General features: G+C 41.2%; 1 protein-coding gene across 1 annotated transcript in view; it reads right to left on the reverse strand.

The window, feature by feature from the left end:
- Positions 1-4489: 4489 nt before the first annotated feature.
- Positions 4490-18837, reverse strand: part of SLC22A16 (solute carrier family 22 member 16) — a 42651-nt gene continuing 28303 nt past the window's right edge. The window contains exons 6-8 of the mRNA XM_004372501.2: positions 14566-14675; positions 13988-14087; positions 4490-4857 (exon numbers count right to left, since the gene is read on the reverse strand). Of these exons, the coding sequence (XP_004372558.1) occupies positions 4645-4857; positions 13988-14087; positions 14566-14675 (423 nt within the window). The 3' untranslated portion in view covers positions 4490-4644. The remainder of the gene's footprint in view (positions 4858-13987; positions 14088-14565; positions 14676-18837) is intronic.

Raw genomic sequence — 18837 nt, forward strand, 5'->3', positions numbered from 1 at the left:
TACTTGTATGTGGTTTGTTCTCAGCTTCCATTGCCATGGTAAAGTACTCCCTGAAATATTAACAATTGGAGACATATCTGATGTGCTGTAACTTGTTATTGATTCCAACTCATGGTGGCCTATGGGTGCAGAGCAGAACTGCTCCATAGGGTTTTCAAGGCTGTGACCTTTCAGAAGCAGATCACCAGGCCTGTATTCCAAGGCACCTCTGTTTGGGTTCAAACCACCAACCTTTCAGTTAGTAGCTGAGTGCTTAACCATTTGCACCACCCAGGAACTGTGCTATGAGTAAGTTCCAATTATTATAGACATATATAATATAATATTTCTCAAGTAGAAAATCAGAGGGCTGTGCATATTAAGAAATGCTGAAGGAACAAAGTGTGTTCGGCTTCTTGTGTGGTTATTTGTCAATTGTTATAATAAAAAGCCTCATTTTTTCCCAATAAAGCAAGACTTTTTATTTTTCTTTTGAATTAAAAACACTTTAACCAAAGTTGCTAGATATAAAATCAACCACATTCCTTTAAACCAGCAATAAACAGAAAATACAATTATTAGAAACATAGCACTTCTTTTTTTATTATTTTTTATTTTTATTTTTTTATTGTAGTTTAAGTTAAAGTTTGCAATTCAAGTCATTCTCTCATACAAAAATTTATACATACACTGTTATGGGACCTCAATTGCTCTCCCTATACAGTGACAGCACACGCTTCCTCTCTACCCCAGATTTCCTGCATCCGTTCAACCAGCTACTGATCCTCTCCGCCTTCTCATCTCACCCCCACACAGAAGCTGCCCATTTAGTCTCATGTGTCTGCTTGAGCTAAGAAGCACACTCTTCAGAGTATCATTTTATGTCCCACAGTCCACCAATCTTTGTCTGAAGAGTTGGCCTCGGGAATAGAAACATAGCATTTCTAATCGCAACCAAAATATGTATCTAGGGATGAATATAACAAAAAAAGTCCATGACCTTTCAATGACTTCATGACAAGACATTAAAGCAGAGCCAAACAGGTGGAGAGATAAACCACTATAATGGATAGAAGTGTCAGTACTAGAAGAAAAAAGTAAAATTTCCCTAAATTAATCTAAAAATTCAACTCAGTTCAAGTGGAAACATGACAGGCAGTTTTAGTAGTATCAGTGAGGGCGTGTGCCCCAGGATCAGCAGCAGAAATGTGGTTTAACTGGAGAAACCCCGAGAGTATGGCCCCCAGACACCCTTTTAGCTCAGTGGTGAAGTCACTTCCGAGGTTCACCATTCAGCCGGGGAGTGGACAGCCCCATAAAACAAAACGGGACTAATGAGGCACAGCAGTCCAGGGACAAGGACTAGAAGGCAGAAGGGGACAGGAATGCTGGTGATAGGGAACCCAAGGCTGAGTAAGGACAGTGTTGACATGTAGTGGGGTTGTTAACCACTGTCATAGGGCAACATGTGTACTAACTGTTTAATGAGAAACCATTTTGTTCTCTAAACCTTCATCTAAAGTGAGAATAGCAGCACAACTGGAAGAGCATAGTCGATGTCACTGAACTGTGCATGTAGAAATTTTTGAAACGGTGTATCTTTAGCTATGTATATGTTCACCAAAAAAAAAAAAGTCAAGAAGGGAGGGGGTTGACATGTTATGGGGTTGTTAACCAATGTCATAAAACAGTATGTGTACTACTGTTTAATGAGAAACTATTTGTTCTGTAAGCCTTCACTTGAAGTACAATTAAATAAATAAACAAACAAACATAAATAAATAAATAAAAGAAATGTGGTTTTAACATGAGTGGTGAAAGCAGAAAGTGCAGACTTGTGGGCTCCAGCCTAGCGGTGGTAGCAGCTTCCTGATCTCTGAGTCACTTCTTCACCCTTTTGCTCTACCAGTCCTTCCTACAATTTTGTACTTAATCCCCCACCTTAAATTCCTCTGTGCCCGAAATATCTCAGATGATTTCTGTTTTTCTGACTCGGCATTGACTGATACATTGATACATACATGGGCAATAAGTATAAAGAAATGCATAGGAATGGAAATTACTGGATTTAGGAGGGTATTGCCCTCTGGGACAGTCAGGAAGCCTTCAGTTTTATAGGTAATATTTTATTTCCTAAGCCGGAAGTAGGTACACAAGTGTTTACGTATTTTAAATATTCCATCATAACTAGGATGTTTTATTACCAGTTTTATTTTATAGATTAAAACTATATACCCAACCATTAAGCTGCATGTATTGTTTCACAGTTTGTCCTTTTCTTAAAACGTTATTTGTGGAGGTTTTATTATGAGGTTTATTTTTATGAAATCAAATGTGTCAGTCTGTTCCTTTATGATTTCAGGTTTTGTAGTCACTTTTGGAAAGGCTTTTTCCATTCCAGCACTATAATATTTTTCTATATTTTCTTCTTGTATTTTGTGACTTTTTTTTAACACTTAAATCTTGAATGCATCAGGAATTTATTTTTGTTTATAGATTAAGGTTGAGATTTAACCTTATTTCCAAATGCATAGCCTTTTATACTAATATCAAATCTCCTGGTTGGAAATGTCAATTTGAGCACATTCTAAATGCATAGGTCTGTTTCTAGGCTCTCTATTCTGTCCAATTGCCAAGAAGAGCACAACTTTAATTACTACAGCTTTATAGTATGTTTTGATATCGAGTAGCTAGTAGACAAATCCTCATTTATTCTTCTTTGTTCTCTCTAGCATGTAGTCTGATAAACTTACACACACACCCCAAAAATTGGGGTTTTGATTGGGTTGCATTCAGTTTATGGACTAATTTGGGGAAACTTTCTTGTTTAAATTATACCTAGGCATTTGTGCAAAGAACATTTTTAAAAAGTCAAGAAATAAATTGAATTGACAGTAGGAAAAAAAGGTTAAGGATGGGGAAAAAAAAAGGAAGAGACAAATAAGAGATAAGAGAAAGGCTAAAATGTCTTCCTCCTTTCTTTTCATATCCTCTTAACTCTCTTCATTTATTTTGTTGTTGTTTTCCTTTTACAAAGACAGAAAAGCCTTTGATTTTATTTTTTACTTTATAAGCAAATGACTAAGTAAAGAACTAAGCAATTACCCAGGGAACCAAACTAACATAAAAAGTCTAAATAATTCAGGTCAAATTCCTCCCCCCTCCTTAGCAATGCTTTTTCAACCCACAGCATCTATGTAATTGCCTAATCCTTGTTTCACTTGCCTCTGAAGATAACACTTATAGTTTATCGATTTTTAAAAAAATTTTTTATTGTACATTAGGTGAAAGTTTACAAAGCAAATTGGTTTCCCATTTGATAGTTTGCACATAAATTGTTCCATGACATTGATTGCATTCCCCACAATGTGTCAGCACTCTCCCCATTTCTGCCCTGGATTCCTCTTTTCCTTTTATCCTGATTTTCTACCCCTTTCTGCCTTCTCATCTTCGCTTTAGGGCAAATGTGGCCCTTTTGATCGTATAATTGAGTGTTCTAAGGAGCACATTCCTCTCGGGTATTATTGTTTATTTTATGGGCCTGTCTATGGTTTGACTGAAAGGCAGTCCCTGGGAATGTTTCAGTTCCAAGTTAGAAGGGTGTTTTAGGGCCATAGTCTTGGGGGCTCCTCCAGTTATAGTTCGTCAATTCTAATGTAGTAGATGTAAGACGTATCCAACAGCTAAATTTCAAGACCAAAGAAAAAAATTGATGAACTCATGATGAAACCTTAGTAAACAGAAACACAAAACCTTAACAGAAATATTGTAACTCTGAAATGCCTTCCTCTAATGGATAAGATTATGACATAATATTGCAGTTGAAATGTCCAGGATATTAAACTGTTTTTGCAAAACCATGGTTTTAAGTGCAGTTGGGGGAAGAAATTTAGTACTTAACAGTAAAACCTTCACATAAATTACAAAAAAAAGAGGCAACAATACTTTTTTTTTCTTTTTTACATTGTCAACAAACCCACGTGGTATTTAAGCCTAATTCCCCAGATGATCTACAAATTTAAAAGTTTGCAATGCACAAAAATACCAGTTTCTCTATACTGTGAAGGAGATTTATGGGGAGAATTTGGGAAAATATATGAATACCAGACTAGAAAATTCACTCCTCTCACAAGCACAGTTGTCTGCACATTCAAACTTTCTTCACTCAGGGTGTTGGAAAGCAAGATACCATTTTTTGTAGCTCTAGCTTTTACAGTTAAATTATAAAGATGCACATTTGTTGATAGGGCATTTCTGAATAAGATTTGTATTTAGAGCTGTGATTCTCATAGGAGGAGAAGGAATAGCAGAAACAGAATCTTCAAGGGGCTTTGTCAACAGAAACACACTCTCACAGCCCCCACCCCAGATGACAGTCCCTGGGGGAGGAGGGGACATTTGTTCTGATGGAAGGCAAAGGTTGAGAATCAATGACATAGAAGAACAAAAAGAGAAAAATACTTCACAGCAATAAGAAAGTGGTTTTTAAAAAATGAGAATTCTCATCTTGGTTTTTATTTCTTTTACAAAACAATTTTTTTTAAAAATTTCTTACAAATAAAAAAAAGGCATAAACAACATGCAGGAGATGAGCATGGTATTCCTCTAATACAAAGGCATTAATGTAAACAATATTTCAGGTGCTAGACAGCACATATGGCACATTTATTCACAAAGACCACAATCCCCTGCATTCATCACTTCTATTTTTTCCAACACAATATTATTGGTTGTGGGAAGTAATTTGCCAGAACAGCTATCTTTTCCTGATTCCAGTTTGGCCGCCTCCTCCCAAGTAGTCGCCAGAGGCTTCCCGAGGGTTTCTGGAAGCTTCAGTGTTAGCACTCCACTCAAAAAGGCCACAATCCCAACAAGGAGCTAGAAGGGGGAAACAAAATAGTAACAAAAAGTAAATGATACATCAAGAACCAAATGTACCTTTCAGAGAATAATAATTTCTGAACCCTTTTCAGAGGGCAACAGAATAAAATCTGACAAAACATTTGTCATTTTTACTCCTCAGGGACACCTTTGGTTACTTATGCTGGACTGGCAGTTCTTTAACTCATCAACTAGGTTCACCCTGATCATTCATTAATTCTTTTATGAACTGCTGTGGAGTGATTACTCTATTAATGCCCGCTATTGGAGTCTCTGGAAACGCTGGTGGCGTAGTGGTTAAGAGCTCTGAGCTGCTAACCAAAAGGTCGGCAGTTTGAATCCACCAGATGCTCTTTGGAAACCCTATGGGAGAGTTCTACTCTGTCCTATAGGGTTGCTATGAGTCTGAATTGACTCGATGGCAATGGGTTATTGGAGTCCCTGGGTGGTACCGAAGGGTTGGAGGTTCGAGTCCACCCAGAGGTGCCTCAGAAGAAAGGCCTGGTGATTTACTTCCAAAAAGTTAACCATTGAAAACTCTATGGAGCACAGTCCTACTCTGACACACGTGGGTCACCAAGAGTTGGTGTCGACTCAATACACCTGTTTTTTTTATTGCATGCATTATTATTCTTGCAGGCACTGTGCTAGCAACCATGGTCAAAGAGAAAAAAGACCATGCCCCATCTTCTCAGACCCCAGAGTCTTGTGAAAGAGCCAGGGGCTGGGACTTGATAGTCAGGGCTGTACCTGCACCAAGGTGTTTGCTTTTAAAAACATAAATCACATTAAAAATTAAAGTCTACATATCTATTATCTGTTGATCATTATGAAGATGTTGGGTAGTTTTTAGAACTAAATCTCTATACAGTCTATAAAAATATGATCCATCTTTACATAATTTAAACTTCTTTAGCAAAAAGAAATATATATTGCCTCGGGAAAGCCCATAAAAATAAATGAAGGTGCAGTTTTTTTCTGACAAATCTACATACTTGCTACTTTTACAACCTCTAAGAACGAGAAACATGAAATGCATAATACAACTGGGAAGTAACACGAGGCCACAGCAGTGACACTGATGAGACCTGGGAAGACCGTTTTTTCCTTTATTTTATAAAACACCAATAACCTAATTCTTAGAAATACTTGAGTAAGCTTAACCTAGAGGCAGTAGAAGAATTTAAAGTGATGTTCCAAAGGATTTTTAAAGATGTTATCCGGTGTCTCAAGATATAGGAGGTACATCCACTGACCTAGAAATGCCAGGAGAAAACACTGAGTAAGTATAAACCAAATGAAAAAATAAATGGAAGATCCAAGATGGGACTGAATTTGTCTTTTTAGCTTGGCAGTAAGATCAGTCAGGCAGTACACAGACCCATAACTCTCCATCTCCCTCTTCTTAGTCATCGAGTGCTACTCTAACAGAAATACCACAAATGGATGGTTTTAACAAAGAGAAATTTATTCTCTCACAGTCTAGGAGGCTACAAATCCAAATTCAGGGCATCAGCTCCAGGGAAGCCTCTCTCTCTCTGTTGGCTCTGGACGAAGGTCCTTGTGATGCATCAGTTCTTTTGGTCTGGGAGCATCTCAGCATAGGAACCTCAGGTCCAAAGGACACGCTCTGCTCCCAGTGCTGCTTTCTTGGTGGTGTGAGGTTCCCATGTGTCTCTGCTCGCTTCACTCTTTTATATCTCAAAAGAGATTGGCTTAAGACACTATCTAATCTTGTAGACCTCATCTGTATAACTGCCACTAATCCATCTTATTACATCATAGTGATAGAGTTTACAACACATAAGGAAATCACAGATTACAAAATGGTACACAGTCATACAATACTGGGAATCATGACCCAGCCAAGTTGACAGATATTTTTGGGGGACACAATTCAATCCATGACACCCCCCTCACTCTAAGCAGAAGACCTGGGCTCCTACCTACATGGCCAGCTTCCCCACTCCCCACAAAACCCAAGTTGAACATCCTAACAAGCCCCACCTTCCACTCCTCTCCCTGCTCCTGGCCAGGTGGATCCCTCACATTTGACAGACCCCACACTTCTCACCTCCTCCATCCCTTCCTCTCACATATCGTTTTTGTTTTTTTTTTTTTACCTTTTTTCTGTCTGCCAGCCATTTGTTTAAAAATCTGTTGATTTGGTTATAGTAATTTTATAGAAGTTCATTTTCATAGCTTTGCCTATTTTCTTTTTGTGTGTTTTGGCTTATTTGTTTAAAAAAAAAAAAACTTTTCCATTTCTATCTTTTATTTTTTAATGAGGAACACAATATGCTAACTAATGCGAATTCTCCACCCTCTTATAATCTTCATACTCACTCTGTCTGGGTTTTGCCATTTGCTACCTGTGTGACCTTGGGAAAGTTACATAACTTCTCCGTGCCTCAGTTTCCTTATGTATAAAATGGAAATAATAATAGTACCTGCCTCAAAGGATGTTCAAAGGATTAAATTAAATAATACATTTAAGGCACTTGAAACAATGTCTGGCCCATGGGAAGCAGTCAATAAACCAGTAACATTGTAGTCGAGTTGATTCTGACACATGGCAACCTCCTGTGTGTCAGAATAGAACTGTGCTCCATAGGGTTTTTGAGGGCTGTGATCTTAAAGAAGTAGATTGTCATGTCTTTCTTCCCAGGCACCTCTGGGTAGGCTCAAACTGCCAACCTTTCGTTTAGCAGCTGAGTGCGTTAACACTTTGCCATCACCCAGGGACTCCAAGCAGTCGATAAATGTTGGTTATTATTACTGCTATTATATCTTTAACAACAAGCAAAAGAGGCCCTGGCCTCGGCCCACACCTGCTCTGGCTCTCTCCCTCCTTTCCTTCTCTCAGCAATCCCTCAATCCCAGCCATCTACAGCCTGACCCACTCCCACAGAAGTTGCTTTTCCGAGGCCAGAGATTCCCAGCTGCCAAATCCAAAGGACATTTTCCTGCCCTGCTCTTTCCTGGCCACTTTCTTCTTCTGCCTTCCTCACCTCCTCTCCTCTCTTGGGGTCCTGATCACCACCCCCACCTCCCCGACTACTGCTCATCAGTCTCCAACATGGACCCCTCTTTCCACCTTCAATGTCACTGTTCCCAGGGTCTGTCCTCCAGTCTCCCTCACTCTTCCCTAACCTCTTCATAAGCTGACCCTCAAATCTGTCCCTCCAACCAGCCGTCCCTGGAGCTGCAGACGTGTCAGAGCTCTTGCCTCCTGAATGCATCCCCTGGCCATCCTGTGGACACATTACCTCATCATACACCATGTCAGTGCATTGTCCTTCCCCACTTCCTCCTGGATTCCCTCTCTCTCCTGGAAGGGCTCTGGCACATCTAGTTCTCCCTCACCACCACACCCATCTGGCCACCAGGTCTTGCTGAAACAACTTTCCTACCCTGTCCTCTCCAATCCCCTCTAATTCAAGTACTCTTCCATCCTGGCCTAAATTACACAGCAACCTCTTTTGAGATCCTTGCCCATCTTCCCAGACTTATCTCCTGACTCCCCACAACCCACCCTGGGTATTAGCAATTATGCTTGACTCCAAACCCCAAGCTGGCCATGGTCCTTTTCTCCCCCAAGCCATTGCCTTTCTGTTCCCCCGCCTGGAATTCCCTTCTTTATTTCTCTGCCTGGCTGACTCTTACTGGTCCTTTCAGATACAGATGAAAAGCCTCCTCCTCCAGGCAGCCCCCCACTCTGGTCCTAGCCTGCGTTGATTTTCCTCTTCTGTGCCCGTATTAAAACAAACAAAAAAGTTGCTGTCAAGTCAATTCCGGCCCATGGTGACCTCATGTGTTACAGAGTAGAACTGTTCCATAGGGTTTTCTTGGCTGCAAATGGTTAAGCACTGGACTACTAACTGAAAGGTTGGCAGTCCAAAGCCACCCAGAGATGCCTCGGAAGATAAGCCTGACAAGCTGCTTCTGGCAGGTCACAGCCTTGAAAACCCTATGGAGCAGTTCTACTTTGCGTACACGAGGTCGCCGTGAGTCGGAATCAACAATCTTTACGGAAGCAGATCTCCAGGCCTTTCTTCTGTGGCATCAGTGGGTGGGTTCGAACTGCCAATCTTTAGGTTAATAGTCAAGCACAAACCCTTTGCACCACCCAAGGACCTTAGCCCCAGCATTTCCCCAATACCGCCCTTATCTTAGGGGACTGTGATGATTTACTCTTCTGCCTTCCCCACAGACTGTTCATCTCTGCTCCTTAGTACCTAGCAGAGTGGTTAGTTCAAAGTCAATACTCAATAAAGCATTACTAAATGAGTTTATCTACCATTGTCATACCGTGGTGACTTGTGTGCTGCTATAATCCTGGAAGCTATGCCACCGGTATTTCAAATACCCTCAGGGTCACCCATGATGGACAGGTTTCAGCTGAGCTTCCAGACTAAGACAGGCTAGGAAGGACCTGGCGATCTACGTCTGAAAAAACTGACCGCTGAAAACCTTATGAATAGCAGCATGACACTGTCTGATATAGTGCTAGAAGATGAGCCCCTCAGATTGGAAGGCACTCAAAATACAATTGAGGAAGAGCTGCCTCCTCAAAAGTAGAGTCAACCTTAATGACGTGGATGGAGCAAAGTTTTCAGGACCTTCATTTGCTGATGTGGCATGACTCAAAATGAGAAGAAATGGCTACAAACATCCATTAATAATCAGAACGTGGAACGTACAAAGTATGAATCTAGGAAAATTGGAAGTTGTCAAAAAAAAAAAAAAAGGAACACTTGAAGATTGATATCCTAGGTGTTAGTGAGCTGAGATGGACTGGTATTGGCCTTTTTGAATCAGACAATCATATGGTCTACTATGCAGGGAATGACAACTTGAAGAGGAATGGCTTCACATTCACCGTCAAAAAGAACATTTCTGAGTATAAAAAGGATGTGAATTTGGTGTCCTTTTTTTTTTAGATTACTAGAAAATAGTGATTGGTAATGAAAGCACCAGAACCAGTGGTTTTCATGTGCTCCTTCTCGAAAGGGAAAATATAAACGGATCTTATCTTCTAGGTTAGTATTTTCATTCCCCAAAATGAACACACCAGCTCCCTAGGCAGTTTGGCATCCATAAACAAACTTAGCGAGAAATTTAATGATTTATTTTTTTACTCATTTCTGCAAGTATACACAAGACCCCGATGACAAAGGTTGTCTCTGGGATTGAGGTCAGGGTGGGAGAGGAGCTCATTTCACTGCCTTAACTTTTGTACTGTTTTTTTTTTTAGGCTTGTGTTAAAGGCAATGGAACATGGTATTTGGGTTCAAATCCAGTTCTGTCACCTTTAAAATATGTGACCTCAGGCTAGTAATTATTTTCTGTACCTCAGTCTCCTTATCTGTAAAATGGGGATAATAATAGTATTTGCATTATATGAGGGCTGCTATGAATTGAGAGGAGCCCTGGTGGTGCAGTGACTAAAGAGCTCGGCTGCTAACCAAAACGTCGGTGGTTCGAACCCACCAGCTGCTCCATGGGAGAAAGATGTGGCAGTCTATCCAGTAAAGACTTACTGCCTTGGAAACCTACGGGGCAGCAGTTCTATTCTGTCCTATAGGGTCGCTATGAGTCAGAATAACTTGATGGCAGTGGGTTTCATTTTGTTATGGATTGAATTGTTTCCCCAGACTCCCCTACCCCCCAGAATATGTGTTGTAAATCCTAACATACCTGTGGATGTAATCCCATTTGGGAAAAGAGATTTTTTTGTTATGTTAATGAAGTTACATCAGTGTAGGATGTGTCTTAAATGTAACCACTTTTGAAATACAAAAGGAGCAGATTAGGCACAGAAGCCAGCAAGCACAAATGAGAGATGAGAGAGAGATGCCACGTGGAGATCTCCAGGAAGAATGCTACAGAAGCTTAGACAAAGATTTTCCCCAGAGCAGACAAAGAGGGCCTTCCCCTAAAGCCAGCATCCTGAATTTGGACTTCTAGCCCCTAAACTGTGAGAAAATATATTTCTGTTCATTAAAGCCATCCATTTGTTGTACTTCTGTTACAGCAGCACTAAGAAATTAATACACAGATAAATAGGCTAATATTTGTTAAGTACTTAATATAGAGCTTGTCATATAATATGTACTATTTAAGTATTCTGTAAGTAAAATAAGATTCCTTTTAATGCCATAGTCCTTAATTGACCCTTACAGATGTCCTATAAAAAAAAAGTTTTTTTGGTTTTAGTATTTTTCCTAATTTTTTAGTAAAATTTAGTGATATTATAGAAGACTACTTTTTTTCTTTTTGTGTTTCAGCTTATGATTTTAAAAAACAGCTCTTCCACTTTTATCTTTTATTTTTTTAATGAGGAACACAAAGTGCTAGTGCAAGGAAGATACTTCTAGAAAAGTTCATGCCCTAAAAAGGGTGGTGGCCTCTCCAAAACCACCTCCCTGCACAGACCAGATAGCCCATATCATTTCTCAACCTCAGGGTCAGGCCCTTGAAAGATGCTGGCATCTCAACACCCTAATTAAGCCAACTTTTGTGCTAAGCCAGTGGTTCCCAAAGAGCAGTATGATACCACTTGTATGTCGTGCAAGGTGACTGTAGGTGGTAACAAATATTTTATTACTTGTGAGATCATGTTAATGTATTTTAGGAAAACATACAACTAGCATAACACCCACAATTTCACTGATATTATTGCTTAGCACAAAGTTAATTCTAAAAAATCAGTCTATTTGATGATAAATATTAAGTAAATAATAACATGGGTTGCACACAAGGTTAGGGAAATGCTGTGGGGATAGAAAACTCCCTACCCTGCAAGACTTCAACAGCCTGACTGCAGAGACAAACACATACATGGAAATAACGAAGACAGACTACGATTGTGGATTGTGGAGGGGGACACACTAAATGCTATGGGTCCATGGAGAAGGGAGAGGTTGGTCACCGGATCTAGGCTGCCTTCTTGGAAGAAGGAGGGTTTGATCTGGGTCTTAAAGGACGAGTGGAAGTTTGGCAGTGGGAGATGTGAGCGAGAAGCATTCTCTGCTGTTATGGATTTAACTGTGTCCCCCAAGACTATATGTTGTAAATCCTAACTTCTATGCCTTTGATTAGAACCCTGGTTAAGAGCTCAGCTGCTAACCAAAGTGTCGGCTGTTCGAATCCATCAGCTGCTCCTCGGAAGCTCTATAGGGCAGTTCTATTTTGTCCTCTAGGGTCGCTACGAGTCGGACTCAACTTGATTGCAACGGGTTTGGTTTTTTGTGGGTTTTTTTTTTGTGCCTTTGGTTATAATCCCATTTGGGAATAGGTTATCTTTGTTGTGTTAATAAGGCAGGATTCATGTAGGATGTGTCTTAAATTAATCTCTTTGGAGATGTAAAGGAGATTAAACAAGCAATCCAGAGAAGCAGAGATAGGGGATGGACAGATGCCAAGCCATATAAAAATCGCCCAGGGGCAGAAGCTCGAAGAGACGAGGACTGAGAGCTGACAGAGCCTTTCCCTAGAGCCAGCACCCTGAATTTGGACTGCTAGGCTCCTAAACTGTGAGAAAATAAATTTCTGTTGTGGTATTTCTGTTATAGCAGCTCTAGATAAATAAGACATCTGCCAAGAGGCTATTTAGGCAGAGGCATAGGGGAGGAAAGGGTGGCATATGTATGAGAACACACAGGAGGTGGAAGGACTGCAAAGCCGTGGAGTAGAGGATGACACGGTGTGAGGACACAAAACAAACAGGGAAGATGGGCAGGAGGCCAAACTTGGAAGGCCTCGAGTATGGGACTGAGTCTGGATTTCATTCTGAAGGTGATGAGGGCAGTTAGATGAGCTATTCTGGTGGGTTGGGGCATAGAGGGCAAAGAGAAGACCTGGCAGGCAGAAAGTGCTGAGGGTTTGAACTGGGACACTGAAAGCAGGCAGAAAGAGGTGGTTTTGAGGCAGAAGGTGAGGATTTGATGATGAATGCTTTGAGAAAAGAAGGAAAGAAGAACAGTGAGGAATAAAAAGCTGACGCTAAAGATTCACAGTTGAGGCCAGCGACTCCCTAACCGAACGTGTGAGACAGGAGGAGGAGGAAATTTGAGCCACTGACCAGTTTCTACTGGAACTGGAGAATTTGTCCTTGTAAGACACCCGGGGAGGATATTCATGAGGCCAGTGAAACATGGGTCCGCAGTCTGGAAGACAGCTCGGAAGCTAGGAGAGGTGTACATGCAGGGAGACAGGAAGGGAGCCGAGGCTAGAAGCTCGGAGAATGAGTCTATTCATGGGGCAATCAGAGAGAGAAAGCAGAGGCACTGGCGAAGACCAAGAGGGAACAATCTATGGAGAGCAACAAGGGAGGAACCAGGGGGGAGAGAGGGCTTGGAGGAGTAGGACGAGGGCCAGGAGACGGAAGGCTGCCCCCTAAGTCACTGCTGGAAATGGCAGCACCACTCACCACCCTGCCCCTTCTTCTCTTCATGACAAGCAGGGTCATACTAAACCCAGGTGTAACAGTGCTGCCCGTAGCTTCCCAAGCTGTCAGCTCCTACATGAGGAAATCTGCGAAGTGAACACAACCACTCTTCCTCCTCATGACCAGGCAACAGCTCACAGTACGAGAGGCGGAAGGAAGCATAAGGGAGGCCAGGCCCATGAAGAGCCCCTCAGGTTTAAGTTGAAAACCATAGATCCCTGAACCTCTCCATCAAGCACCAGGACCACAGAATCTTTCCAAGAACTGTAATTCACCTTGACCACCAGAGGCAAGGGCTGGGAATGGGAGAAAGCCTGTGGACCCAGGCTGAGGAAGGTAGGGAGACCTGGGCCAGGTGATGTGGGCAGAGGCACCAAGAGAGGACAGGGACAGAGCTCTCCCTATTGTAGGCCTGGCTTCTGGTGGGCACCAGTGAGGACAGGCCGGTTTCTGGCAGGCAGCATTGTAATTAACAGCTCACCAGGGGCTGGAAGGCAATCAACAAACAAAAACACAGCAACAACCACCCTACTTACCGAATGGTCAACTGTTCATTTTTCTACAAATTCCCATTATTGTATTATAAATTGGCCTCCAATAAATAAAAATATTTAGTGCAATTAGCGACTCTGCCTCTCTGCTATCTCAGTAACGTTTTATTTAACTGATGAACACCTGTGGCATGAAGATCCAAATGCTCGTGAGGTATACGCAGAACGGGGCCATGATGCTTCCCACACGACATACCATGCTGCCACTTCCCACAGCCAGCGACCTGAAAAAATCAATAACAAACCACAATCAGTTGCCATGGAGTCAGTTCTGACTCATGGCAACCCCACATGTCAGAGAAGAGCTGTACTCCATAGGGTTTTCAATGGTTGATTTTTCGGAAGTAGATCACCAAGCCTTTCTTCCAAGGCACCTCTGGGTATACTACTAACATCTAGAACATGAGTGACACATTCTGAGAAAATCAGCTTCGAGTCATATGGAAAATTAGTGGGGTCAACTGTATTTGAGATTTTAAATGATTTTGGGATATTAGAATGTTATTGCAAAGTGATTTTTTAATGTCATTGCTAATGAGGTATAGGCAAAGTCTTAGAGTCAAAATTAGCAACATCATGTAACTCTCCCCTATCTCAGAGCTCCAGATAACTCTGATGGAAAGAAATCATTTGAACTCATGGGCCAAATAAATGATACATAAGTGAAAGATTAGAGGAAAACAACAAATAAATAACCCTTACCTTACAATGGTTGGATACAGCTCTGCTGTATAAAGGTAAATGAGGCCAAATGCTGCCCCTATGACAAATTTGCCACCCATAGCTGCCACCACACCCCAAATATGGTAATCCTGAAAAAAATTCAGCAAAATAGAACACTGTAAGTAATATTTTTAAAATAACAGTATAAAATCTTTAAAACTTACTTTAAATTTTTTCTAAGCCCTCCAGTAGTTTTTTAGAACCTTAAGAGTTACTTTTCTGTTGGAATTTATTTTGTAAACTCTACTCACTGTTTGCAAAAGCTTTCCATCTTTATGAAATTTAGAAAAAAAATTTATCAAACACCCCACCCTCCCAACCTTGGAGGGTATGAATTGTGAAATGAAAAAGTCCGTGTTCCTCAAAAAGTTAAACATGGAATCACCATATGATACAACAATTCCACTCCTAGGTATATACTCAAAAGACTCGAAAGCAGGGCCTCAAACAGATACTTGTATGCCAATGTTCACTGCAGCACTATTTACAATAGTAAAAAGGTGGACACAACCTAAATGTCCATCAAAGAATGGACAGAGAATGTCGTACATGTACACAATGGAATATTATGCAGCTACAAAGAGAAATGAAGTTCTGATACATGCTAAACATGGATGAATCTGGAAAACATTATGTTAAGTAAAATTAGCCAGACACAAAAGGACAAGTATTGTATGATCCCACTTACACGAAAAGTCCAAAATAGGCAAATCTACATAGACAGAAAGTAGACTAGTAGTTACCAGGGGCTGAGGGAGAGAGGAATGGGAGTTACTGTTTGGAATTTCTGTTTGGGGTGATGAAAAAATTTTAAAAACAAATACTGCTGATGATTGCACAACATTGTGAATATAATTAATATCACTGTATATTTAAAAGGAGCTCTGGTGGCACAGTGGTTAAAGCGCTTGGCTGCTAACCTAAAGGTCGGTGGTTTGAACCCACCGGCTGCTCCATGAGAGAAACACGTGGCAGTCTGTTCAGTAAAGATTTACAGCCTTGGAAACCCTACGGGGCAGTTCTACTCCGTCTCTCTATGGGGTCGCTATGAGCTGGAATCAACTCGGGGCAGTGGATTTGGTTTGGTTTGGGGGTACACTTAAAAACTGTTAAAATAACAAATCTTCTATATATATATTACCACACACACAAAAAAACTTCATAAAGGAAGGAACAAAGGAAAAAAGGGACGGAAGGAGGGAGGAAAGAAGGAAAAGGAAGAAGGAAAAAAAGCAGGTGAGTTGGGAAGACTGCATTGGAATGAAATATGTCCAGACAGGGCTGGTTGCACCAATAATTGACCCACTCCTTCTGGAATGTGATCCAGAGGGATGAATCAAGGAGCCATAAAAACAAATCATTCCATTTGCTGCAGTAATTAGAAAGTGGTAACTGAACGATTAGTACAAACTTTTTTCTGGCCAAGGCACCCGTCAATAGCTAACCCTAAACCTCTCAGTCTCTCCAACGCAGTTTCTGCTGTCCCACTGTGTTCCACTTCAAGGCTTGTCACACAAACACTACCCACATTCCATCTTTTCTCCCCTCCATCTGCCAGCTGGATGTTGAGGCTCAGGGCAGCCTCAGGGTTCTTGTGTTAAGAATGGCATTGCTCTGTCAGCTTGAGTCCCTGAATGACTCCATGGAGCTGAGAACCCCTCACTACTCCCACTGAACTAGGTTCACCCACATTAAACTTTAGATCAGCAAGAAATATGTTTCTATTATGTTAAGTCACTGAGATTTTGGGATGTATCTGTTAAAGTAACTAAAAAAAACAAACAAACAAATCTATTGCCTTTGAGTGGATTCTGACTGATAGCGACCCTATAGGACAGACTAGAACTGCCCCGGGGTTTCCAAGGAGCGGCTAGTAAATTCTAACTGCCAACCTTTTGGTTAGCAGCCAAGCTCTTAACCACTGCACCACCAAGGCTCTGAAAAAAAAAAGCAGCTAACACCATCTTAATTTATATTGTAGATACCCAATATTTGTTGAAGGAGTTAATGTGATTTAAAGAAACCATTTGTATTGTGTTGACACTACCATTTGGGGAGAAATTTTATTAGACGGGAGAAATTTGTGGTTGTTGGTTAGTGCTCTATTTCTAGAAATCTCCATCAGCCACTTCCTTGGCTTCCCTATTATTGCTGAGGCTTAACCACTGTAAAACACAAAGGCTCTAGTTGTTGTGTGACAAAGAGTCAATTCTGACTCATAGTGGCCCTATAGAACAGAGTACAACTGCCCTGTAGGGTTTCCAAGGCTGTAATCTTTACAGAATAGGAGCCCTGGTGGCGCAGTGGTTAAGGGCTCAGCTGCTAACCGAAAGGTCAGTAGCTCAAACTCACCAGCCAGTCCTCTGGAGAAAGATGTAGCAGTTTGCTTCCATAAAGATCACAGCCTTGGAAACCCTGTGGGGCAGTTTTATTCCGTCTTATAGGGATGCTATGAGTCAGAATTGACAATGGGTAATCATTGTGGTAATTTGGAATAATTAATGGCAATGGGTAATCTTTACAGAAGCAGGGCTCCTTCAAAGGCTCTTGGGTTCCCCTATATCTTCACCAGCCCAAAGGCAGCTGCCATTAACACAACCAATATAACTTCAAGCTATTTAAAAATGAAAAGGTATGGATGAAGTTCTCTCAAACTGGCAAAAAGCTTCTTGTCTTGAGTAGCTTTACTATATTCATGAATTGTATATCAATCAGTTGGAAAATCAGTTACATAAAACATTTGATTCACCAATCCTGATAACTAACTCAAACCAGTTCCAGTTGCCATCAAGTCGATTCCTACTCATGGCGATCCCATGTGTGTCAAAGTAGAACTGTGCTCCACAGAATTTTCAGTGGCTGAACTTTCAGAAGTAGATCATCAGGTCTTTCTGCTGAGGAGCCTCTGGGTAGACTCAAACTTGCAACCTATCAGTCAGCAGCTGAGTGCATTAACCATTTGTACCACCCAGAAACTCTAAATTAGCTCAAATGATTACCAGAAAAGAAAGTCACTAGTCAGCTGAACCTCCACGTGTCTGTCAGTTTGTCGTACTGCAGGGGCTTGCATGTTGCTATGATGCTGAAAGCTATGCCACCGGTACTCAGATACCAGCAGGGTCACCCATGGCAGACAGGTTCCAGCTGAGCTTTCAGACTAAGATAGACTAGGAAGAAGGACCCAACAGTCTACTTCTGAAAACAATTAGCCAGTGAAAACCTTACGAATAGCAGCAGAACACTGCCTGATATAGTGCCGGAAGATGAGCCTCCTATGTTGGAAGGCACTCAGAAGACGACCACAGAAAAGCTGCCTCCTCAAAGTAGAGTCCACCTTAATAACGTGCATAGAGTCAAGCTTTTGGGACCTTCATTTGCTGGTGTGGCATGACTCAAAACGAGAAGAAAGAGCTGCAAACATCCGTTAATAATCAGAACGTGGAATGTACAAAGTACGAATCTAGGAAAATGGGAAATCATCAGAAATGAAATGGAACACATAAACATCAATATCCTAGGTATTAGTGAGCTGAAATGGACTGATATTGGCCATTTTGAATCAGACAATAATATGGTCTGCTACTCCGGGAATGACAACTTGAAGAGGAATGGCATTGCATTCATCATCAAAAAGAACGTTTCAAGATCTATCTTGAAGTACAACGCTGTCCGTGGTAGGATAATATCCATACGCCTACAAGGATGACCAGTTAATATGACTATTATTCAAATTTATGCACCAAACCCTAAGTCCGAAGGTGAAGAAATTGAAGATTTTTACCAGCTTCTGCAGTCTGAAAGTGATCGAACATGCAGTCAGGATGTATTGATAATTATGGGTGATTGGAATGCGAAAGTTGGAAACAAAGAAGAAGGATCGGTAGTTGGAAAATATGGCCTTGGTGATAGAAATGATGCCAGAGAGCCCATGATAGAATTTCGTGAGACCAACAACTTCTTCACTGCAAATACCTTTTTTCACCAATGTACACGGCGACTATATACATGGACCTCGCCAGACGGAATACACAGGAATCAAATCGACTACGTCTATGGAAAAAAGATGATAGAAAAGCTCAATATCATCAGTTAGAACAAGGCCAGGGGCTGACTTCGGAACAGACCATCAATTCCTCATATGCAAGTTCAAGGTGAAACTGAAGAAAATTAGAACAAGTCCACAAGAGCCAAGGTATGACCTTGAGTATATCCCACCTGAATTTAGAGACCATCTCAAGACTAGATTTGACA

This window comes from Trichechus manatus, unplaced genomic scaffold (genome assembly GCF_000243295.1).
Source record: "Trichechus manatus latirostris isolate Lorelei unplaced genomic scaffold, TriManLat1.0 scaffold00017, whole genome shotgun sequence".
Classification (NCBI taxonomy): domain Eukaryota; kingdom Metazoa; phylum Chordata; class Mammalia; order Sirenia; family Trichechidae; genus Trichechus; species Trichechus manatus.